This window comes from Juglans regia, chromosome 1 (genome assembly GCF_001411555.2).
Source record: "Juglans regia cultivar Chandler chromosome 1, Walnut 2.0, whole genome shotgun sequence".
NCBI lineage: Eukaryota > Viridiplantae > Streptophyta > Magnoliopsida > Fagales > Juglandaceae > Juglans > Juglans regia.
The window spans coordinates 43,478,205-43,503,609 of record NC_049901.1 but is presented as its reverse complement, the minus strand read 5'-3'; the positions used below and the strand labels follow the sequence as shown (position 1 = coordinate 43,503,609).

Below are 25,405 nucleotides of genomic sequence, written 5' to 3'. Positions count from 1 at the left end.
AGTAGCGCGGAGATAGCTTCATATTGCGGCGATGGGCCACAGATTTCTAGCGATACGGTTGCAACCGAAGGTACACCCAATCTCCTTCCTCAAACTTTCTTTCAGTTCTATGTTTGTCTGCTTGTGTCTTCATCCTGTTTCTTGCACTTTCGAGATTCTCTTTTAACAGCTTGAGGATTTGGTCTCTGTTTTGCAATGTTTGGTCCACTATCTGGTTTGATGACGTACCCGGTATATAGGATAGGAGTGGGGGTGGAGGGTAGCCGTATAATGCTTGAAATGGTGTCATTTTGGTGGCTGTGTGGTAGGTGGTGTTATACCACCATTCCGCAAAAGGAAGCCATTGTGACCATTTCTGGGGTTTAACCCCAGCATAACACCTTAGGTAGGATTCAAGGCACTTGTTTAATGCTTCGGTCTGCCCATCCGTCTGAGGGTGGTAGGCTGAACTGTGGTTCAAAACTGAACCTTGCAGTGAGAAGAAGGCTTGCCAAAATGAGCTCACAAACACTGGATCCCGGTCAGTAACAATAGTACGGGGTAAACCATGTAGCTTAAACACATGAAACATAAACAAATTAGCCACTGTAGCTGCTGTATAAGGATGGGATAGGGGTATAAAGTGCCCCAACTTGGTGAACCTATCAACCACAACTAGGATCACAGTAAACCCACTTGACAATGGCAATCCTTCTATGAAATCCATCGAAATATCAGTCCAAGCTTGCTGAGGTACTGGTAGGGGCTGTAGCAACCCTGCAGGTGGTGTTGTCTCATACTTAACGGCTTGACAGGTTTCACATTCCCGTACCCATTTTTTGATGTCCTTCTTCATCCCTTTCCAGTAAAAATCCCTCTTAGCACGTTGGTAGGTCTTCAAATACCCCGAGTGCCCCCCTAAAGGATGATCATGTATATGCTGCAGCACCTTGCTTTTAAAGACAGATTCGGGTGCAAGAACAATTCTTCCTTTTTTTAAAATTAACCCTTGCTGTAATTTATGGCCTTTAATAGGAACCGTGTCTTCTTTGAGAGATTTTAGGAGCTCCCTTAGCTCACTTGACCCTTCATAACTTTCCTTGAGTTCCTCTACCCAATCGGGTGTTGGAAATGACAGCATAGCTACAGATCCCTCATTCAACTCCTCTCGTTCCTCTTTTCTTGACAAAGCATCCGCCACAACATTTTCCTTCCCTTGTTTGTACATAATAGTGAAGTCGTATCCCATTAGTTTACTTACCCACTTTTGTTGAGTGACGGTCCCCACCCGCTGCTCCAACAGAAACTTTAGGGCCTGCTGGTCCGTTTTTACTACAAATGAATGCCCCAAGAGATAAGGCCTCCACTTCCTTACAGCTGTCACCAATGCTAGGAGCTCCTTCTCATAGGTGGAGAGAAGAAGTTCCTTACCCTTCAATGCCTTGCTCATATAAGCAAGGGGCTGACCAGCTTGCAATAAAACTGCTCCCATCCCTCTACCACTTGCATCACACTCAATGGTAAAGGGTTTTGAAAAATCCGGAAGTCTAAGAACCGGGGGTTGTGTCATAGCCAACTTCAGCTCATTAAAAGCCTCCATTGCTCCATCATTCCACACAAAGGCATGTTTTTTTAATAAATCTGTTAATGGAGCAGCAATTGTTCCATATCCTTTAATAAATTTGCGGTAGTAACCCGTCAAACCCAAGAAACCCCTTAATGATTTAACATTCAGCGGTACAGGCCATTCTAACATGGCAGCCACTTTACGGGAATCAGCCATTACCCCTTTTTCATTAATCACGTGCCCCAAATAATCCACCTCGGTAACCCCAAATTGGCATTTTGACAGTTTGGCATACAGCTGGTTCTTCTTCAGAACTTCTAGCACCACTTCCAAATGCTTCTTATGGTCTGTCCAGCACTTGCTGTAAATTAGAATGTCGTCAAAAAACACTAGAACAAACCTTCTTAAATAAGGCCGAAAAATCTCATTCATCAAACCTTGAAAAGTTGATGGGGCATTAGTCAACCCAAAGGGCATCACTAGGAATTCATAGTGCCCTTCGTGAGTCCTAAATGCTGTTTTTTCCACATCTTCAGGAACCACCCTGATTTGATGATATCCGGACCTCAAGTCCAGCTTGGAGAAAACTACCGACCCATATAATTCGTCCAACAGCTCATCAATAACGGGTATAGGAAATTTGTCATTTATGGTTACTTGGTTAAGAGCCCTATAGTCGACGCACATGCGCCAACTCCCATCCGCCTTACGCACCAAGAGCACGGGAGAAGAGAAAGGACTCGTGCTAGGTCTTATCACCCCGGACTCTAACAACTCCACCACAATCTTCTCTATCTCAGATTTTTTATAATGGGGGTATCTATAAGGTCTAGCTGTCATGGGTTGAGTCCCTTCCTTAAGGGGAATTCTATGGTCTTGGGGTCTTGAAGGTGGTAACCCTCTTGGTACCTCAAAGACTTGGGGAAATTTAGTGAGTACTTGCTGGACATCCTCCTTCAAATCTGCAGTTTTCTCCATATCTTCCTCAAGTAACAGCTGTAAAAAGAGCCCCTTCCCCTTATACATCGAAGCACGCATTGCCTTTCCTCCTTTTTCAATTGTAAGGCCATCTAACCTCAACCCCAATAGCTCCACCTTTCTACCCAAGTATACAAACTTCATACTCAATTCAACGAAACTCCACACAATGTCTCCAAGGGATTCCAACCAATCCACCCCAAGGACCACATCACAACCACCAAGAGGCAAAACATAATAAGAGGGGTTAAATTGAATACCTTGTATTTTTGTTTTAACCTTGCTGCAGTGGCCTAGACCTTGCACCATTTGTCCATTTGCAACCTTGACAGCAATCTTCTTACTTGTATCAACACTTAACTTCGCAGCCCGTGCAATAGATGGATCTATAAAACTGTGCGTAGACCCGAAATCCACCAAAAGTACCAGTTGTATACTTCCAATCCAGCCCATGAGTCGCATAGTCTTTGAACTAGGGGTCCCCGTAATTGCATTTAAGGAAATCTCGGGTTCAACCATAACCCCTTTCTGTTTTGAGTCCCTTTCCATAGGCAATTCAGCAATCAAAGCAATTTCCTCTCCATCTTCCTCTATCGCCTCTACTTCCTCAATTCCTTGTAGAAGGTACACCTTAAATTTTTTGCAATTGTGGTTGGGGTTCCATTTTTCATCGCAATGATAACACAACCCTTTTTTACGCTTCTCATCCCATGCCGTGGAAAAAAAATTTTTGATAGGAGGGCTGGATTTCTGCATGTTAGTACCCGTAGCACCCACATTCCCATAGGAAGTGTTACTGAAACTGGACAGCCCCTTTTCCCCCAAGAACTTCATTGGTTTCTTAGCATTATTAATGTATTCTTCTTGAATTCGTGCTAATCCAAATGCTGCCGTTAAGTTGTGTGGGTTAAACATGCGAAGAGGTAACCGTATCTCATCCTTTAAGCCGCTTAGAAAGCAACTTAACTTATGGTGCTCGGAAAGGCCCCGTACTCTATGTGACAGTGCTTCAAAGCTGGCCTTATAAGTTGCCACCGTAGTGACTTGCTTCAACCTAGTTAAGGTCTCCATAGGGTCGTCATAGGCTGTCGGTCCAAAACGAACCAACATAGCCCGCACCAAGGTCTCCCAACTCACAAACTGGGCTGTGTCTAGGGCCTCCTGGTACCATACCAAAGCATCCCCTTCCATGTGATATGAGGCTAACAGTAACTTTTGTGCAGGGGTGGTTTGATGGTATTCGAAGTATTGGGATGCTTTAAAAACCCATGCTGATGGGTTTTCACCCGCAAAATGTGGAAAGTCTAGCCGAATACCTCTTAAGTTTGGCCCCCTTTGCATCCCATGCTCATTTTCTTGCTGGTTTTGCAGGTCTCGGGCCAAGTTCCCCTGATGAGCCACCAAGGTTCGAACCATTTCAGTGAGTTGGTCCAGTCTCTCATCGATGTTGGTGAAACAAGTTTGGGATTCTTGATGGTTCTCCTCTAAGGCATCGATCTGTTGCTGCATTTGCTTGGATCTAGTAGCGTCCGCCATGGTGGAAAGCTTAGAGGTTTCTGGTATGGCTGTGATTTCTGGAATTTCTGGGTTATGGAATAGTTATATTGTCTGGGAAATGTGGTTTATGTGGTGTAGGAATGGATGTAAAATTTGTTTGTAAAATCTGGATTGGAAATTCTGGTTGTAAGGGCTGGATGATGGAATGTGGCAGGATCGGTGCTCAAGATACCACTTGTTAAGACCCTTGGTTGTTCTTAGCTCAATGAATATAATAGTAGATGAAACTTTGAATGTAAATGCATGCGGAATGAAGGAGAATGAAATGCACGGAAGCGGTTTGATAAAATGCTCCGAAGAGTCAATAGTCCATAGCTACGGGTTCTTCGAGGGACCCCACCTCCATTACAGATTCTCAGAATTCCAAATACCACAATGATACCCCACTACTCCTCCGTCCCTCACTCAAGTACCATTCCAGTAACAACCTACTAGAACTTAGGCTAAACTGACCTTCGTTCAAAACATAATAAAAGACAGTAATCAAAACACTCCGTTTCATTCAACTAAACGGTGCGTATTACAAAAAGCAACAATTAAGTAAAACTACTTTATTTTCCTTTATCTATGCGCTGCGTTTCCTTCACACAACCCAAACGGTGCGTTTGAGATAAACCCATGCGCTGCCGTTTTGAGTTCCATCCCTTCTTCAGTTCCGCAAGCTCCCAGTTCCTCATTACCTCGGCAGTTCTTCACTTCGTGTCTCATTTCTAGCCTAGGGTTCCAACAGATTGATCAATTAGAGTTGTATAAACATGTAACAATGTCTCTTATTCTTTGCCCATAAAAAAGAAAAGAAAAAACAAATGTCTCTTATTCTTTTATCATCATCTATTTGCAAGTGCTGACCCTTCTTTCATTGAATATTACGAATCTTTCTGTCCCTCTTGGATTTGAACTTGTGAAAGTTCATTAAACAGTTCTGATAATTCGTCCCTAATGAGAGATGCCCCTTGCCCGGGATCGAATCTCGATCTAGTATAAAAAAATGAGTTTGTTATGATATGAGAGTTAAAGGTCTAATCAAATTAACATCCAATAATCATAGAACTTTTGGATCAATTGTTCGGTCTTTATTATTGATATCAGAGTAGGGATCACGTCATGGATTCAAGTTATGGAGAGGGCGACCTACAGGTTTGATTAAAATGCCTTAATAGTTAATACTATATATGGGCATAGTATTAAGTCATTGAATACTGATAGATGAGTGAAACCGCCAAAATGAAAGGGACTACCACCGAGTCAGTGTCGATAGAGTAGGCCGTTGGGTTAGGAAGTGTAGTGAAATGTTATAATCATGAGAGTTAAAAGGTCTAACTAAATTAATATCCAACAGTCATAGAATTTTTTGGATCAATGGTTGATGGTATCAGATATTTTCCGAGTTGGCGAAGTCTTTAGTCTACTAGCCTTTCTGATTCAAATTCCATCGGAGGAGGCACAGGGGCGGCAAAGTCTTTAGACTACTGCGTTAAGTTCGTGGATTCTGGTAAGTGCAAAATTAATATTCATATATATAGAAAAGTGTAGTTGTCGTTGTTTTTTACCTTTGTCTTAGATGAAAATGTGTTAATAATATCCGTACGTACGTTAAAAAACCCATGCCATGTATAGTTATGAAACCCCATAACTTTGATGATGGCAGTATTCATATTGAAAATTATACAAAGCAATTCAAGAAATTTTCAAGAGTTTGTGAAAGGGACAGCTTATGGTTCAAGAATGCAATTTTTCCTTTGATCAGTAAGAAGAATGCAATTCAAGGTCATAAAATTTGTATTCAATTCTAATTTGTTTCACACCTACAAACCAATATTCAACTAATCGTCACAAACAAACATGAATGCAGTTCACAAGAAGAGGGGAAAGAAAGAAAGAAATAGAAAAGAATATGGAAAAATACATAAAACAGAAGACAACAAAACATATTGTTTTGGCAAAACTCATCTAGCTGCTCTTTTGATCTCGAATGAATACTCGAGTTCCAAATGACATCTCTTGTCATCATCTTCAAACTGTGTAAAGAAGGAAACAAGAAAAATTAACATGTCACATTAAATTAAACAAGTGTGTAATATCCAATTCGGATTTTATTATATCTAATCCAGATGATATAATCTAATAGTTGTCACCATGTTTTGATGACACAAGTTATTTTGGTGAACACATGCATCCCCACAGAAGTAAATTCCCACATGGTTGCCAGTTATTTCAATACTACGTATTATGTTACAAAAGAATTTACCAAAGAACAAATTGTAGATCTACAGATTGGCCCTACATGACTGTCCAATAATCTGGGCTTTCATTAGAAGCATCCTTAAAAGGAACACCATGAGTAAACAAACGATGAAAAATGTTCAAAATTCACTCCCTTAATGCCCATAAAAAGGAAGCAGATTTTATGGGTCTTGTACATGCCAAGGAATGACTGTGGCCTATAAGAAACTTAAGTCAAAAGATCCGGAGTCTCTCCCCCAGAAAAGCACAAGCTATTCAAAGTAGGCATATCATGTACTCTTTAATACTAGTAAATGGATGATTGATTAATTAATATTTTGATAAGTATCAATTAATTGCTATTATTAAAGAAAGGAAAAAGGGATGGGATTAGATTTTCAAGCAAAACATCATAAGACAAAGTCAAGTATGTTTATGCACTTTAATATCAAGATAAGCACACGCATACACAGACATATTACACACACACACACGCATATATATATATATAACACTGTAAGCACACACATGCACTTAATTTCCACACACCTTGAGCTTCGCTGAGTAGGTTCCCCTAGCGAGCACGCCAGATGGAGTGGTCTCCTCATCAAGGGTGTGCACATATGGTTCTGGTTGAGGGGCAAAAGTGCCCAACATTCCTTCGCTTTGATCAACTGATTCCAGAAGAAGATGGGTGAAGAAAAGAAAAAAGATGAACAGAGTAACAGAGGATAACAATTAAATTACAGAATATACGGAGAGGAGTTGTTGAAAAGAGTGGAATATTTGATATATCAATTGAAGAAAAGACAAAATGTACCCATCACAACGTTCAAGGAGAAGAAAACATTTCAGTTAATGGCAATAAGTAGATGGCGTGTCAGTACGTCTAGTTGATATGATTCTGCATTTTGATTATCAGTTGTCCTAGATTTTGCGTCATTATTTTCAAACAATTGCTGTTTCAGCTTGACTGATTTCTTGTAAATAAGAGATGCTATCTGGGGGAAAATACTAATCAAGCACGAGGTGTTTGAACGCAAGTTTTTGAAGATTGCAAAAGGAAGCAATATCCAAGAATTCAGTATAAGCTGGATCATTTAAGATCAGGCTGCATTTGCTATTATTGCTATTAACAGGCAACTTGCCTTCTCAATGCTTCCTAGCCCACAATGAGAAAGAAACTTTCACCCCCAAAATCTGAACTTTCTGCAGTTGTTATTTATTAAGACCAAAAACAAGATTCAGTCTAAATTGGGTATCTTCTTCATCACAGTTGCAATTTACCAATCAGATGCAGGAGAAAAGAATAACTAACAATACAGACAAGTATGAAGGCCAAGATCAATTAGTAGGACTAGAGCGAACATCAGGTCTTCTACCAGTCTGGATTCCAAATGATATCTGCCATTAGATTTTTTTTTTTTTTTCTGTTTAACAAATTCTCAACTTAAATTTCAAGAATAAGAACTGCAGTTTATACGAAAAGAATGAAAATTATGCACCTTGAACTCCCCCTTTCCACACTGTATTGGAGTAGGTCAGGCCTGAAACTATGTTGTGCAGAACACTGAATGTCAGCTTAAGCCGATACTGAGATCCCTCCCTGAGAGTGAACAACACATGACCATTCCGACTTTCATCAACAGGCAAGGGAGAAGTGATCTCCCCAAATTCATCAGAGATAATCCCGATGGAGTGGAACTTGACTTCAGGTTCCATTTGGTCTAATAATAGAAGACATGAAGTCAAGAAAAGAACCATCATATCATACGGAACAAAACATCTACCGGGATCTTAGGATAATGCCAGATACAAACCATTTAAATCACTTTCCAAGCAACCAAGCAGCTTCTCTTTCCACCTCCTTAAGCTGTCATCATCCTGCAAAGAAAATCAACATTTAAACAAGACAAATTATTATTGCAAAATTTCGTTCAAATTGGATTATTAGGGCATTCATCCCAACAAGAAACGCATTGATTAACTAAACCCAGATTAATAAGTTGATCTATAGGATAGCAACTGGATGCCAAACAGAAAAATGAAATCATTTCGTTATATACACCAGCATCTGAGTGAAATATACCTCCGGTATAGAGCAATCCCAAACATCAAAATGCAATCATATCGTCAAAGAAGAAGAATGACGAATAAAGAAAAGTACAAAGGAACGAAAAATAAAACCTTGTCTTTCTCAATCTGTTCCTTGAGAGAAACCAAAGGGCCAGGAACAAAACCAGCAACAAGCCTATCATCCTTAGCATCATCATTATGATCTTCTTCCTCTTCTTCTTCTTCTTCTTCTCCCACACCACCAAGAACTCCACTTGGCTCCTCACTCGTTTCCTTTTCCTTTTTTGGTCTTTGATCACCAACACCACCAGCCGATGAAGACCCTCCCGATGATGGTCCTGCTCCCTCCCCTCTCTTACCACCCTCCATCTCTCCCTCCCTCTCTATATAGAAACCAACCCACAAAAAATAAAAAAGGCACAAACCCTTCGAAGTTTTCCCAACAAAATCTAGAGAAAAGAAGAGTTGGATTAAAAAGGATGAAAGAGAAAACAAATGTGAGATATATATATATAGTAGAGATTTATAGACACACTCCTAAACTAAACAGACAGTCTTTACATTCTGGGTTCTTGGTTTGTTCGTTCGTCTGTTTGCTTGTGGCCGACTTCGTGTTGAATTTTGTCCGTGCTGTGTCGGGGCAATGCTTTACTGCTCAATGGACTTTGAAAGCATACAGTCTTTAATACTTTTGTCTTTTTTTTCACTCGACTCATTACAGAATTAGAGGATGGACTAATTTAATGAGTTTAATTTTTAAAATTTGATAATTTTAATTTTAAAATTCTTACATTAGATTTAGCGTATACTCAAATGTCAAATTTTTAATTATAATATATTTCTCTTTATTTTTAAATTTAAAGACTTATTATTCACATTTTATATTTATTATTTTATTTATTTAAATTATTATTTTTTAATTTTGAGTCACAATATATTTAAGTTGAAAAATAATAATTTAAATATCAAATTAAATTATTAATTAATATATAGTTAATATAATTGTAAAATATAAAAAAATTAAAAATATTATTATTAATAAAATAATATTATATTATTATTTTAATGAATCTAATAGCTAATTCAACGTGAGATTATAGATGATTATGAATAGAGAGATTTTATATTTATAAAAAATATGTACTTTTTATTAAATTTTAAAAATAAAAATGATGAATCCAATACTAATGCTCAATTAACTTAAACCGGCGTTTGGCTCTAGATTGTTGGAAAATGATACACTTGAAATTAATAATATTATTATTTAAAAAAAATAAAAAAAAAATTAAATCTTTTAAAAATAAATGGAAACGCACCCCTCTCCAACCACTCTACAATGGATGACTCGCAAACTTATTAGATAGTCTCGTGACATGAAGATGTGATACTCTCATGTCTAGTTTGTTTTCATAATTATTTTTAATTAATTTTATCTAATCGTTATAAATTTTTTAAATTTTTATATAAAATAAAATAAATTTTTTAATTTTTTAATTTTTTAAATAAAAAAAATATTAAAAAAATATTTTAATAATATTTTATTTAATTTTTAATTTTAATCTCAATTCATTTCATCTTATCTGTAAAAATAAACAAAGATTGAATTTATAATAAGGTATCTATCATATGACTAAAAGAATAAATGTTTATACAAGTTAGTATTTTCTTTTTAAATAATAGGATTGAGAGGATTTATCACCAACATGATTGAGACTTTTCACTTGGACCGACTACCCTAAATTATAATAAAAAAAAAATGTTAAAACATGGGACAAGGGTCAAAGGAAATAACGAAAAAGGACATTAATTAGGATAGATAGACAAAGGGATAAAGAAGTGGGCCTTCGCCAATTCAATTCAATTCAAAGCTTTACTCGTGAGTCGCGCCTTGATTAATTAATTAAGACTTTTTATTCTTTTTATGGCCTATTCTATGATTATATTAGATGAGACATTTCTGTTCTAATTTTAAGGTTGCTAAGTAGTGAAGTAGTATTTTGAGATATTTTATAAATAATAATAATAAAATAATAATAAATAATAGTGAATTGGACACTCAAATTAAGCCTAATGCTTGGATTTTGTGAAGAGATTTCTCAGTTTAAGTTTGAGATTGGAAAAACAAAACTTCCAGCCACCAAAGAAAAAGATACATATAGAATAAATAGTAATCAATCATCTAATGTCAGATTGTGAGATGATGAAAAAATAAATGATGAATATATTCTAGAGAGAGAGAGAGTATTGTACAAGTTCCCTGTGAGGAAGGAGTGAGACAAGAGAGAAGACTGTTCAAGACACAAGTAGTTTGTGTTTGTCGTTTGTTAATTTGATTGCACCAAAGCATTTCTCGTGATACGCTGTATGACTGCTATGGATATGGTTACCGGCGCCTACCCGCCCAAACCAGCACACGCACCCGAGACCTTTTTTCCACTGTTCCATAGCCTGTCTAGTTTTTTACAGCTCTACTTCCAAAAAATTGTATTTGTATTGATACAAGATTAATCTAAACCCATGTTTCTAAAGATTTTTCTTTATGGGGAAAAATAGAAGAGAAATAATGTTGGCCCATCATGGACTTTCTCAATTTTCATTCCTCCTGATCAATTCCATTTCATAGAGTTGGTGCAGTCATGCCTTCAACACAACAGATCTGATAAACCTTTGATTGGAAATCAAAATATATTAGTATTCGTTTTACTGATCACATAACCTTGTCAAAGAAAATAAAAAATCAAAACCAGTGAGTTTTTTAGGCTTCAAAAGCCTCAGGGCAGGTTTGGTAACCAAAACAAAACACAAAATTCTCATCTCATCTCATCATTACACATTTTTCAAATCTCTATACAAAATATAATAAACAATTCAACTTTTTCAAATCCCAATACACATTTTTCAAATCCCAAAACAATAATAATATTAAAATATAATATTTTAAACTCCAAAACAAAATACAAAATTCTCATCTCACCTCCCAAACCTGCCCTAAAAGAAGTTTATATATTGTTGTATGCAAGTAATTCAGTGGCCAGTCACTCACTTGTACTAGTTTGCTATATCCTCTAAAAATGACCAGAAGCTTACTCTGTCTTAGTGTTGCAACTCAACCAGAACAGATGAACTTTCTTTTTATTGGCTTTCACTAGCAAGTGAAGATTCATATGAGAAGACAGTGGTGGGAGAGGAGAGGATTCTGGGGGTTTACAGAGAAGAAATGTTTACATGAAACCGTCATCGGAAGGGTTCAATTGGGGCAGACTCCTCAAGAAGAGTGGCAGCCTCAAAATATTCAGTAGCTTCTAGTAACGATGATGCAGTGCCCTCAGCTTTATAGAGTAAACCGAGATTATACCATGCAGAATGATTCATTCTGTCAAGTTGTAGTGCATTCATCAGAAAGCTTCTCACAACTGCATGTGATGGGTTACCGAGCTGCCTGAGAACCACAGCTATGGAGATCAAGCTTGGGACATGGGTGGGATCAATTTCCAAACCATCCGCAAAAGCTTTTAGAGCTTCTTTGTAAAGTCCTTTTGCTTCATAAAGCACACCTGTAAATTCCATTATGATCCCTTCAATTATAGGTCTCGGCCATAACCATGCCAGAAGACATTGTAGTTTTCTCACAAGAAATGTTCAAATCAGTCTTTTCTCTCTCAGTTAAAGATTCTAGGGGCATAAAGATACTCCAATAAATTTATTTATCTCAGATTGAAACTGAATATTTTAAAACATGAGGCAGAATAAAAGGGGAGTACTTGTCAAGCCCTACCAGCCAGTCAAGTCATTGTATGAAAACAGAACCAAAATCCCAGCAACCAATGGTCCGACAGTTTTTAATTGAAAAAATAATGGGGATCGAGAGGCTGGCAATTTAGCTCGGGTAAAGATCTCCAGGAATGACAAAAGCTAATTCATGACAGCACGCAATGCAAAACAATGAATAATTATCAATAGAATGGACCCCCAATTCAAAAGGAAGTTTATATTTTTTTTACAAGTAAAAAAAGGAATTTTATATTGATAGAATTTTTTCATCTTTCCTTAAAATGGCCAAGAAAACTTGGGAAAACTATAAAGTAAGCGAACCTCTTATAAAAGGGAAGCAAACATAGTGTCTGCCTTAAAAATTCAAATGTCGGCTGTATATTCAAAATTCTTGTGTACTTGGACTATGTCTATTTACTTGCATTAATAAAATCTCTTATTACTTATAAAAAAAATTCAAATCAAGAGCAATTTTCGACAAAAGTGAGATATATATAGCCCAAATTTTATTTTTTTTTTATTGGCACTGGGTGTCTAAGAACAGTGTCTCAACTAATTCCGGAAGTGCACAGGCCCTCGGTAAGGAGTTTCCTGCAAGTGCACCTCCGGTAATTAAGGGAAAAATCTCCCAATCTAATATAAGTACATAGCCCAAAACTTCTTGCTTTAAGAAATGATGGCATCAGTCCACTAGAGCCTAGAAGTCCGGAATAAGTACCAAAGACTCAAGGGATATCACTAAGAAAAAGGGTTGGTTGGCAAATTATGTCAGGCTCGGCCTCAATTGGTGATTGCTGTATGTATGGCTATTAGGACATATGGTCAGACACAATTTTTTGAGCTCTGAAGGGGTGGCTTGTTTAGGCCAACCCTTTGTGAAAAAAGGGAAAAAATAGCCATCACTAAAACAAGATTCATTGTTAACAACTGCATCAAATTTGTCCTTTTTCATAAACTTGTTATCCCAAGTAAATCATATTTTCAGTACTTTGCAAAAAGCGGAAAAACTAAATGTCAGTTTTGTTTATTGAAAATTACGTGACCAAGTAAAATTGGACGACGACAAAACTTTTACCTAAACAAAAAGGCATCTAAAATATCACAGAGATGATTGGAAGAAAGAAAAAACTATAGAATGAGTGATGATATAGATATACCTGTGGCATGACATCTAGAAGCACAGTAAGAACAGATGGCCTTAGATTTTGAAAGACAAATCTCAGCATCACGCCATTGCGACAGGCTTATGTAGAGATAAGCAAGATCATGCCATACTTCCACTTCCAAACTCTTAGCAGGAGTTTTGCAGCTCTGTGATGAGTATTTCAAAAATATTAACTAGCTCAAAAAAATTTTATCTAAAAAGAATTATTGGAATGTTAAAAATACAAAGAAAAGAGGGAGCGTTTTTGGTAATGGAAAACGAACTCAGAAAATGGAACTGCAATTATCCTCTGCATATCATTTTTGTAATCAGTAAATATCCCCCATATATCAGTTATAGAGGGGGGAAAAAAAAGAGAGAAACTTCCACCACTTTGACTTTTAAATGATCCAAGTAGGGCTGAATCTATAGAAGTATATCTATCTAGTTATGACACTAGTCCTTCAACGATATAGCTTAAATAGAAATAATCAAAGTGTCTCAATAGAAATAATCTTTTGCCGATGTCCGTCATCCCATCTCTTGGAACCAGAGGTCGCATTCAGAATGCCAGTTAGTAGAAACCTATCATTTTTCTTATATCAAGCACTACTAAGATAACAACGTGAGAAACTAAATGCATCCAATTCCAAAAAGAATATTTGATTCTTTCAGGAACAAGACACAGTTTAATTCCCACGAACAACAGAACATGAAGAAATTTTAAGCGAAAGGTAATAAGAGTTCCATGCCAAAATATTGGAGCTAATAATTTTGAGCTTAACAAACCTTGATAAGTTTCTTCCCAGAACCAAAGCTTTTGCGCTGAACTTGAAGAATGGCAAGAAGCTGAGTATAAGTGTCAATGGCAATTTTTAACTGACCCTGTGCTATTTGAAGTTTAGCTTTAGTCCGCAACAGCTCTCCCTGATCCCATTTTCCAGTCTCATCCAGTGCAGCATTAATGACAGTTTCCGCCTCAATAAACTGTTTCTTAGCTGACAATATCCGGGCCAATAATAACCACCCATGAATATTACAGCTACCTTCCAATTTCAGCAAACGCTTTGCATAATAAAGTGCAGCATCTAACTTCCTCTGGTCGGCATTTTCTAGGCTGAGATGGTAAAGAATATTGGGGTCATTCATTCTTGTCATTTTCCCAGCAGTTTCAAGGGCCTGAACTGTCTCAGACTGCCTTGTGGCCCTGTCTGAATCAGCAACAGCTGATTTTGAATGCGCTGAAAGTGAGACACCCAATAGAAAATTGGCAATACTTTCCAATTGATTGCATCCACAATCCAAACTTTCCAAGGCTCTGCAAGCAAAACTTATCCCTTCCTCAGCAAGATTCGGGTTTTCCCCACAAATCTTTGATGCCAATAATAGAGCGGGAAGACATTTTGGATCCTCACTGCCATTCAACAATTTTCTAAGTAGATTAATAGCAACCAAGTCCTCCCCTGCTCCACAGTAACACAGAGCTAGAGTAAGGTACCTATCTTTCCGATTGATGATTCCAGGAGGCAGTTCTTCTACTTGATTAGCTAAAGCCCTCAAATCCCCTGCCACAGATAGAGCAAATGAAAGGTGATCCAGGATTGATGGATCCCACTCAATTCTCTTGAGGGAAACTTTTCTTAATAGTATCATCAATAGAAGTATAGCCTCTTCTATATTATTCCTGGGTATGAATGAACTGTCCATTTGGGAGCGGAGATTTGGAGGACTTGCTTCACCTCCACTGTACAGAAGAAATATGGCAAACTCTTTTTGGATCTTTGCTGCTGTTACTGCATCAAGATTCCAATGATGCAGGAGCGCCTGTCGGTATGACAAGATTGCTTCATGTGGAGAATCAGCAAGTTTCCATAATTCTGGAAGCAACTCAACAGCTTTGTTTAGAGTCTCCTGCAATTTACAATCAGCACCAAAGTTTTCAGGCAAGCCTCCGGGTAATGAGGACTCAACTATGTCCAGAATAACTTTGCAAGATTGAGCAGCTTCTGCAAGAACAATTTAAATAGGAATTAGCTATGCAATGATGTTTGGATTGTTAAGCTCACAAATTTCATTTTTTTCCTTCATTTATTTAAACTTTTTACAAGCAAAAGATAATGAGCAAAGCCCCCATTGCTTGGCCAGATTCTCAACGGAACTCAACATGCTAAGCTGCAAGACTAGAATGAGGAACAACAAATACAGTGATGGAACCCAAAATCTTTTGGTGAAGACTCAAGTGGGAATGATATGCAATATAAATTTTCAAGGAACATTAAGGCACTGTTTGGTTGTTGGACTGTACTGAGATCAACTCAGTTCAGTCTAATTTTAAGTTGAGTCTAACATCCAAACACCCAACTCTCAAATTACTAAACTCATATCAACTCAAAACCTCTTTACACGTGGGACACACAACCTTTTTCAATTCAACACCACTTTACACGGAGGACCCACAACCTTTTTCAAATTCCTATAAATATATCTAAACTCATTTTAACATCCAGACACATCTAAACTCATATTAAGCGAGCCCCACAAAACTTACTTCACATTCTCAACTCACTACTATTCATAAAGAACTCAACTCAACATCCAAACGCAGCCTAAGATTATGCATTAGTTTTGTTGACATTCTTATTATTATGACTACAGCAATAAGAATTTAATCTCAAGAAGGTCTTTGTAAACCATGTCCTTCACACCCTTCAATAGAAAGCTGACACAAGCTTTTTATTACAAGACAAAAAAAAAACACCCACACTATGAGTAAATTATTGAAGTTTTTTAAATAATAGTAAAATTTTTTATTTTTTTATTTTTTTTTAAAAAACAAGGTGGACAGCACCGACAAGGAATGGTTGCCACCCCTGGGGTGGTCTGCCTCCACCCTAGCCAGGGTGGATCTCCATCAAGGGGTGTGGCCACCACCACTGGACCACCCGTAAATTTTTTTTTATTTTTTACTTTAGATTTTCATAATAAATTATCATAAGAAGTAATCTGTTTCGGTGCATTTTTTTTTTTTTAAAATTGTAGAATCCTTAAGTGGCAGTTTGTGATTGGAGGGTTTTTACACCACATCTTGACAGTAGCGACTCTCCAGCAATATATGTAATTGAAAAAAAAAAAAAAAATTGTTGAAAAAGTCCATGAAGTTTTCCAAATACAAAATCTGAAATTATAGTAAAGCAACAGCAAAAAGAAACTTCACCACAATTAAACCCAAACCTAAACCATGCTCTCATATTTATCACTGGGAAGAAGAAAATAGAAAAGCAATGTGAAGATTGAAAATATGCACGTTTCAACTAGCAACTTCTCTAAATTATTATATTTTTGACGAGCAAAAGAAAAAAGGAGCAACTTCTGCAAATTCAGAAAGAAAACGTAAAAGAAATACCTTTAAACCTCCCAAGACCCTGCAATGATTTTGCTTTGAGAAAGATTGCTTCCGAGAGTAAGCTGACAGCATGTATAGACATAGGTGGGCTAGCAAAATTTTGAGAACGCCTCTTATGATGTTCACCTTTTCTAGCAAGGGCGACTTTTATCTTAGGAGTTACCACAGCAATATCTATTCCTTCAAATACATGTAATGCAGCTTCTATATTGCCTTTTTGATACTCATATCTTCCTAATAATGCTCTTGCTTCCTGCATAAACAGAGATCTTGGTCTTAAAGATGCAAAACATATTATCACAAGCATCCTTCACAAAAGTCGATGCAGATCATTTTCATCACTGATTTCTGAGGTTCGAGTATAGAAATATCTTGTAGTGTACAGCAGCAGTTGAATCCCTATTATTCGCTTAAGAAGAGTGCAAGTCTTGAAAGGCAACATCTCATTATATGATGTGGACAACAGCTTCATTTATAACTAGTAAGGAGGGAGGAGTGGCCTTGAATTGAAAGCACAATTAAGGCTAAAGGAAGGCCCAAATAAATGTACATATAATGAGATGAAAATCAAGCATTGCTACTATGGGTCACTATATATAATAGATAATTTCCGCCCATGTGTAAATTAGGAAAAAGAAAAGTGATTACTCCAGAGATAAACATACTCCAAAGCCAAAACAAAACGGAAACCAACCTCATAATTCAAACAACCACTCTCACGCAGAGATGACTCAGCTTCCTCTATGTTCCCAGTATCCAGCTTCTTTTCAACCTCAACAGCTTTTAAAGAATCCGCACTTTCTGAATAATTCTTGATTGCAAGTGATTCTGATGAAGGAGCCATTTCATCCACTGCGTTAAACTGCTCCCCGGAGCAGATACACTTCACAATCTTGCCAAGTTTCCGCCCAAGTTCTCTGCCCCTCCGCTTTCCAATCCTATTCTTACTCCTCATATTGCCTGAAGACACTCCAAAATCTTTTCACCAACACCACCACCAAAGGTAAATCAATAACTTCTATATGTAAATAGACAATACATCAGCAACACAAGCCCACTAATCTGTCCTAAGATCATGTCCAATCAGACCTATTATCATACATCATACAATAAAATCCACACATCGCGCAAGAAATAGAATATGATGACCAAAATTTCTAGCAACCATATCCAATTATGGTTCAAATGAACTGCAACTTAACTCCGACCCAAGAAGACTGATAAGGAGTCAAAATTCATATCAAACGAAAACGAAACAACAAAAGCATATATAAGAGCTCAGCGTTGCAAAAAGCTCATTTATTATCAGAAGCAGAAGGCCACGATATTTCTCAAACCCCACTAGAAAAAATCATCTGGAATTATCGAAATTCAACCTACACAGATAAAACCTACAGACATAATTTAAAAAGGTCACAAATTTATGATTTTTTTCTCACGAACTCACTCACTCAAGTGGCAAATCAAATACCACCGACCAAAGCAAATAAAAGATATACAAAACAACGCAAAAGTATTCACCTTTTGATTTTCCAAAAGGAAAAGCAGAGGCTTAGAGCCCACAAGCCATGGAAATCAACACCCATTAACTCCGATTTTGTTCCAATCAATCAAAGCGGCTGCTTTGAATTCTCTGAATCAATCAGAGAATCCCACAGCTCCAAGAACTTGTCCTTCCACTTTATTTTGCTTTGAAAGAATACTTTGGAAACAGGAAATACCAATGAGTTTGAATTGAGACGTAAGGCAGAAGTTTATATGGGGTTGAGGATTTGCAGTAAATTCGTTGGAGTTTTGGGGAAATAAGATATTCTGCATTGGGCCCACTCGTGTAATTGACCACCGTGGCTGAGGTTAGATTTCTGCCGCGTGGAATACGTTTCATGCTTTTCTGTGCTGCCGATCAAATGTTTACAAGCTGATAAATTCCAACAACAAAAATTATTTTTATTAATTACTATTTATCATTTCATATTTCATACGTTATAAAAAGTATATTCACATTTTATAAAAAAATTCTAAATATAAAATATAAAAATAAGTGATACATAGAATTTCTCATCCATTAAAATAGTTCTTGCAAGTTGCATGAAGTAGGAGATGAGAATATCCTATCAAATCTAGAAATGAAAGCACATACAAAAATAAATCTCCGCCTCTAGGAATTTGATCCGTTCGCTGGGGTAGGGGGGTTGAAACTTTGGCTTCACCCACCTTTCTCCCTCGCCAACTTTAGTCTCTATTTATGTTTTTCTTCCCCTAACTTTTTTGTTAGTTTTTCACCTGTAGTACCGAAACTAGTTGATTTGCTACTTTCTAGCAAGTAAAGTCCGACACGCGCCCCGCCATCAGCCTTCCCTAGCGCCGATCTTCAAGACGGCAGAAGAAATCTGCCCATTTAAGTGACGTGTAAACCTCACGCACGGTCTATGTTGTGCGCGAGTTTCACGCGCCACCACGCCTGCAGAGGCTTCTTGCCGCCATGAGCGGCACCGTCGGGATCAGCTGCGTCGAATCTTCCTGTTTCGTCCTTTCAACCCTCTCAGGGTGTGGCGCGTGTACTGCACGCACCGCCACAGCCAGTGGTGGCCCCTCGTCGACGATTTGTCTCAGTTTTTTGTTGCTACACTATATTCTCACTTTTCCTAATCGAAGATCAAGTGAAAGTGGATGTAATAATTCTTTCCAGCCAGTCCAGACTAACACATTGCAGCACACCCATTTGTACTGTGGCTTCTAGCTGCAATTTAAAAATCGTCACCAAGCGGTCTCCCATTGTGAGAATTGGGTGTTAGTCAATTTTTTTGCTCCGATCACCCCTTTGTATTTTTACTTTTTTGTTGTAATGTGTGTTGGCTTTGAGAAGACTGTAAGGGACTCCCACCCCACCGAACTTATGTCTTATATCCGTTAGTTTATCTATAAATACTTACTTACTGAGAAAAAAAAAAGTTGCATACGAGTAATATTTCTCGTAAAAATGAAAGCCTGGACATTGAAGGAGTGGTGTATCTCTACTCCACAAGAGGTCAAATGTTATTGAGAGATGTCATTTATCATTTTCACATCATGTATTAAGGGCTTGTTTAGATTCAGAGATAAGTTAAGATGGTTTTAGATGAATTGAATAAAATATTATTTTTAATATTAATATTATTTTAAGATTTTAAAAAAATTGAATTATTTATTATATTTTGTATAAGAACTTTAAAAAATTGTAATGATGAGATGAATTGAAGTGAGTTTTGAATCTAAACAAAGCTTAATATGTAATTTATCGTTTGTGTCCTTATATTTAAACGCACGTATTTACACATTAATATGTGTGTTTAAATAAAAAAATAAAATTAACAAATCACATATTGAAACATAGTATAGAGAATTATAAATAGAATTTTGCAATGTTATTATGAGCATATATTGTCTTTAAAATATTTTATATTCAGTATGTGTATTTCTTTTAAATTTTATTTTTTATATTTCGCAATAGAACTATATTTGCTTTAAAAAAATCCCCCTTTATATATATTTTTTCTTTTAAAAAGAGTAAAAAAAAAAAAGGGAAGAACAACTGAATGTGCGTGTCACGGTCAGAAAAGAGTGTGGAAAACGTTATATTCTCTTCCTTTAATTGACCCGAGAAAAAAATAATAATAACGAGATGTAATACATTAATGAGTGGTTTATATTAGAGATAAGTTAAAATGAATTGAGATGATTTATAAATAATAGAATAAAAATTGAATTATTTATTATATTTGATATGGAAATTTAAGAAATTTGTTTTGGAATTTAAAAAAGTTGAATTATTTATTATATTTTATGTAGGAATTTAAAAAAATTGTAATGATGAAATGAGATAAGTTGAATTGAATTTTGAATCCAAACCTCTTGAATCCAAACCTCTCATAATTTCATAACGACTTTGATTCTTGAAAATTATTTAATTGAGTTTTTTTAGTAAATCTTTGGAAAAAAAAAACAAATAGGAGAAGCCATTTAATGGTAACTAATACTATGACGAGGCTAAACAAAATTGATTAAGAAATGCTTTAAAAAAACCTAAAAAAATTACTTGTTCACTCGTAAGTTATTAATATGTTAAAATTTATGAATTTAAATTTAAAAAAAAAACTGATAAAATAAGTATTGTAAGTAAAAATAAAAGTAAAGTTGTAAGTATATGTAGCATCGTTTGTATTCATAACCTATCTCAACCCACCTCAACTCATCTCATCTCATCATTACAATTTTCTTACATTCTTACACAAAATATAATAAATAATTCAATTTTTATTTTACTATTCACAAACCATCTCAACTCATCTCTGAATCAATTTTTTTTAAATGAATTAAGATTTTAAAAATTATTTTGGAGCTTTAAATATAAAATAATTATTTATTATTGTCTATGCGAATCTCAACTGTAGTATTAATTGTTTAATAAATAGCATAGTCCACATTCGATATGTGTCTATTTTTTCGTTCTAAACTATATTCTTTGGTCAATAATTTCTGAAGATCAATTTTTTAATTAACTGTTGCGATTCGGAGACCTAAATAAATGTAGTTGGTGGAATCAAATGAGCAACAAGCTAATTATAATGAGAAAATTTGTAGCTTACTTGATACATACAAAGAAAAAAAAAACTGTTTTGTTATTTTTGTTATCAAATTTTATCATTTTCAATCATATCGACTGATATGACATATTTTAAGTAAATTTATAGATCAACTGCTTAAATTTAAAATCATTTAAAATATGATATATCAAGTAATTTCAAATATATAACACGAAAAAATTTCGAGACGTTGTTCATTAAAAATTGAAAATTCAGCCATAATTGATGTTGAGTCTGTGTATCATTTTTTTAGAATAGTTTATGGAACAAACAATCAACTATGTGGATAAAATATGCATATAAATATGGAAATATACACTTTAGTTGCTAAACTATCAAAGTGGAAACATTGTAATAGGCATCATCCATTGAGGTTAGAAGGTCGAGATTATGTTATGTAATCCATTTATTTTATTTTAATTTTAACTATTATGATTTGAGAATGGTGCTATTTGACAATGAATGATACTTGAATGGCAAACGTCTCAATTTTGATAGTTTAGATACCACTCTGCAAATTAGGCATTGAATTTCGAGGTGCAAAATGTAGATGTGGTAAACTAATTCGCATGAATGAGAAGCACATGTAATGTATGTATATAAACAATTGCATAATACTAAAGACTTTTATATATATGAGAAATGATACTTGTAGTCGTGAGGGTGCAAGCACCGTGCAGTTATTTTGAGAAAAATAAATAAATATAGGCCCACATAAAAAAAATTAATTTTTTAAGAATGAACCCCATTCTTTTTCAAAACAGTCGCATTTGCACATATATATTTATTAGCACCAGGTGTTCGAGAACAAAATCCCGACTAATCTCGGGATGCATACGTCTAATAGCTTCAACGTCAAAGGTCTCAAATTATATTATGTGTCAATATAACGTTCGTCTATACATTTTTTTTTTTTTTTTTTATACATGAGGAGAAGAGATTTGATCCTTAGTTCTTTTATTAAGAAACCAATGTGTTGCCAATTGATCCAACGGACCTTCACCGTATATACAAGACTTAGTTCAACTGAATTTGTAATAAAATTGGATTAAGTCTAGCGGGAAAAAATTGGATTAGAAAATGCAACAAAATAGGATATTCACTAGATCCATGAAATCCGTACACGTGCAAGTCATATAAGAAGTTTGCGTTCCTAGTTTCAAATTCTAATAGGATGATTTCAAGTCGTTTCTGAATTTGATTTGAGTCCAATCTCTACAAATTTAATTGTGCACGATTTTTAAGTGTGAGAGAGTCTATAATTTATAGATACAAACATCTTAAACCTTTGATATTTTTTCACACTACTTATAACCTTATTATTCTTGCCCAACTCTCGAGCTTCATTCAAATACAAACACGAAAAAGATGTATATTTTCATAGGATACAGGACCAGTTTTTTCATATCACTCAAATCAAATGATAAATAACATGTTAGTGTGTGGTGTAAGAGATGATAAATAGAATTTTTCTTTTTTAAAATTAGAAGATCTTACCGCTTCCTTGCAATACGAAATATGGATGTTCTAGGATGTTTTAAATTTTAATGGTGTCAATGTCCAACAAGCTCAATTAATTTCACATCATACATACAAAGCATTAACAGTGTACAAGTTTGGTGCAAACCTTTGTTAAAAAACATATCCCGCCAAAAAAAAAAAAGTAATTTTTAACATGCAGGATTTTATTTTTTTATAAAAAAAATTAATAAAAAAAATTTTTAAAAAATAAAACCTACGCAAGACTTATATACTTAAAATTTGTACATATCATTATTCTTTTGCATCTCATCCACTTCATTGACACAAGCAACCTTAAATGATCCTCCCATCATAGGTCCTGATCTCTTACCCCCAACGTACCATAATTTTGGACCATCTCCAGAAGAGCACGTTATCTAAGTAAAGCTACTTTAATCACATTGGGGGGAAGTCCTTTTCTACAAACAACTACTTGTGCAGTGACCTAATCTCTCACAGTCCTGCAAGATCTACTTAGATAATTTAGACGTGGCTGTGAAAAAATTACCAAAAGCATTAATTATAAAAGAGTGCTACAGTTATAAAAAAAATTACATAAAAATAATCTCACGAACAAATATTATTTCGTGTGATCCGTCAGGTCTATTTTATAATAAAAATAATTTTATAATCTGACAAACCATATTTAACCCTATCAATTTGTGAGATTACTTTTGAGATTTCTCGTTACACAAAAATCTAAGACCTCGTTTGTTTTCAAAAAATATATCATCTAATCATTACAATTTTTTCAATTTTCAATATAAAATAAAATAAATAATTCAATTTTTTCAAATCTCAAAATAAAAATAATATTAAAAAATATATTCTATCAATATTTTATTCAATTTTTTAACTTTAATCTCATCTCATATCATTTCATCTCTAAAAATAATCGAGGCCTAAAAGTCTAAAACATTGAGCTTGAAGATAATTACTTTCCTGGCTTTTTCCTTATCTTACGGAAAGCCACCCATCAATTGCACCTTCTCATATCTCCAACAACCCACAAACACAGAGGGTCCAAAATTAATCGAAAGAGCGAGTTACATACACATATTTCAGGAAAAAAAAGAAGAAGAAGAAGAAGAAATACATACACATGTCGGTGGGTGACAATGTGGTCTTCAACATCAGCCAACAACTTCGTACACACAATTCAATGAGTCTGGTCCTTTATAAATGGCTCTGTTTTTCTACGTCAGAATTAGCATATGTCACATGCAAGTCTCATCACTCATGTCCAAATTATGAACCGATATCCTTTTTTCAAATTCGTAATACAAAATCGAGATTTCTTAGTTTATAGCTGCTGACTGTCTTCAAAACATAACAATTATATCATGCATTAATTGATACAAAACAAGTTGTTAACATGCAGAATCACAAACAGCTGTTTGGTAGAATCGATCATGATTCTTGAAATTCAAATTCAAATTCAAATAGTAGGGTCGTATTCGCATGGATGCGTGCATGCCTCATGCATATTATTGAACACATGAACAAAATCTATATAAATTTTAAGCAAGGTAACCAACTAATTCATTCATTCTTTACATTTTGCCGAAAGAAACGAAAAAAAGGGAAGAAAGAAGAAGAAATTGAATTAAACAAAATTTGGATCAGATTTTTACCAATGGAATCCTTCCACGTGATCACATCTGTAAGAAGGAAGCGAGTTGAGTGGGGTTCACAATGCCCGGCACGTGGGCCCCATCCGTCTTGAGCAAATTCACTACTTCCACGTATCTCTCGTAATCTTCCACCTGTCGTCGTCCTCGTCGCCGCCGCTCCTCGGCTTCGCCGTTCTCGTTCGGATTCCCTCTGTTCGACACCGGAACAGCCTCGTCTTGAACCGGATCCCACGGCCGACCCAACAGCGTACCTCGCGTGAGGTATTCGTGGGCCAGGTACCCGGCCAGTAATCGATTTCGATTAAACGAGATCGGCTCTTCCTCAGGCGCGTCCGGCTTGAACAATTTCTTCGTCGTCGTCGTCGTCGAAGGCTTGAATTCGTCGAATCCGTCTCTCTCTTTGCGCTTTCTATCTAAGGCATTGGGCGTCAGAACGCGACGGGGCGGGAGGCGCATCGTTTTGGTATTCATGCTGCCGTTTCGGGTACATGCCACGTCAGCACCCCCACAAAACGGCAAAAAAAAAAAACCTCCTCTCTAATAAAAAATAAAAAAAAAAAACGTATTCGGAATCAAGGATAAAAGAGGTAAATCACGGAGAGAAGAGTCGAGAGAGATTATGGAGACAGAGACAGAGGGACCGAGGCAGAAAGAGACGGAGAAGTGTAGTACTGGCAAGAGCCTCGAGGCTCCTAGGGGGAGTCTGTATTTATAGAGGAGTGCTAATTGATCACCCCTATAATGTTTAAATATTTACAGAAACCACGGAGGGATTCAATTTACGAAAATATCCCTGCTTTTTGTTTTTTTGTTGACTTGGAATTACTCTCATTTTTGTTTTTTTCCCTTTTTTTTTTTAAAAAAAAAGGAAAGAGATTGGCATGCGAAACAAGCAAGTTATTGGTTCTCCAAAAAGGTTAATTAGATTCC

The 25,405-nt window shown here is 35.9% G+C and overlaps 3 protein-coding genes across 5 annotated transcripts; all 3 read right to left on the bottom strand.

Moving 5' to 3' along the window:
• Positions 1–5,837: 5,837 nt before the first annotated feature.
• On the bottom strand, positions 5,838–9,031 carry LOC108995990 (rho GDP-dissociation inhibitor 1-like). The gene is made up of 6 exons (XM_018971698.2): positions 8,942–9,031; positions 8,492–8,829; positions 8,125–8,188; positions 7,810–8,031; positions 6,854–6,978; positions 5,838–6,099 (listed from the first exon to the last, which is right to left on the bottom strand). The coding sequence occupies exons 2-6, from the start codon at positions 8,747–8,749 to the stop codon at positions 6,028–6,030; spliced, it is 741 nt and encodes a 246-aa protein (XP_018827243.1). The 5' UTR covers positions 8,750–8,829; positions 8,942–9,031; the 3' UTR covers positions 5,838–6,027.
• A 2,379-nt stretch (positions 9,032–11,410) lies between these two features.
• Positions 11,411–18,496, bottom strand: LOC108995987 (protein NPGR2-like). Of its 2 annotated transcripts, none has more exons than XM_018971693.2 (6): positions 18,220–18,496; positions 17,393–17,676; positions 16,699–16,951; positions 14,085–15,301; positions 13,309–13,462; positions 11,411–11,934 (listed from the first exon to the last, which is right to left on the bottom strand). In XM_018971693.2, the coding sequence occupies exons 2-6, from the start codon at positions 17,651–17,653 to the stop codon at positions 11,615–11,617; spliced, it is 2,205 nt and encodes a 734-aa protein (XP_018827238.1). In that variant the 5' UTR covers positions 17,654–17,676; positions 18,220–18,496; the 3' UTR covers positions 11,411–11,614. The 2 variants fall into 2 exon arrangements, with proteins under 2 accessions (XP_018827238.1, XP_018827240.1); XM_018971695.2 differs by having other exon boundaries at positions 17,393–17,658; positions 18,220–18,460.
• Positions 18,497–23,751: 5,255 nt separating this feature from the next.
• Positions 23,752–25,148, bottom strand: LOC108995916. Of its 2 annotated transcripts, none has more exons than XM_018971589.2 (2): positions 24,476–25,148; positions 23,752–24,037 (listed from the first exon to the last, which is right to left on the bottom strand). In XM_018971589.2, the coding sequence occupies exon 1, from the start codon at positions 24,944–24,946 to the stop codon at positions 24,497–24,499; it is 450 nt and encodes a 149-aa protein (XP_018827134.1). In that variant the 5' UTR covers positions 24,947–25,148; the 3' UTR covers positions 23,752–24,037; positions 24,476–24,496. The 2 variants fall into 2 exon arrangements, with proteins under 2 accessions (XP_018827134.1, XP_018827135.1); XM_018971590.2 differs by having other exon boundaries at positions 23,752–24,029.
• Positions 25,149–25,405: the final 257 nt, after the last annotated feature.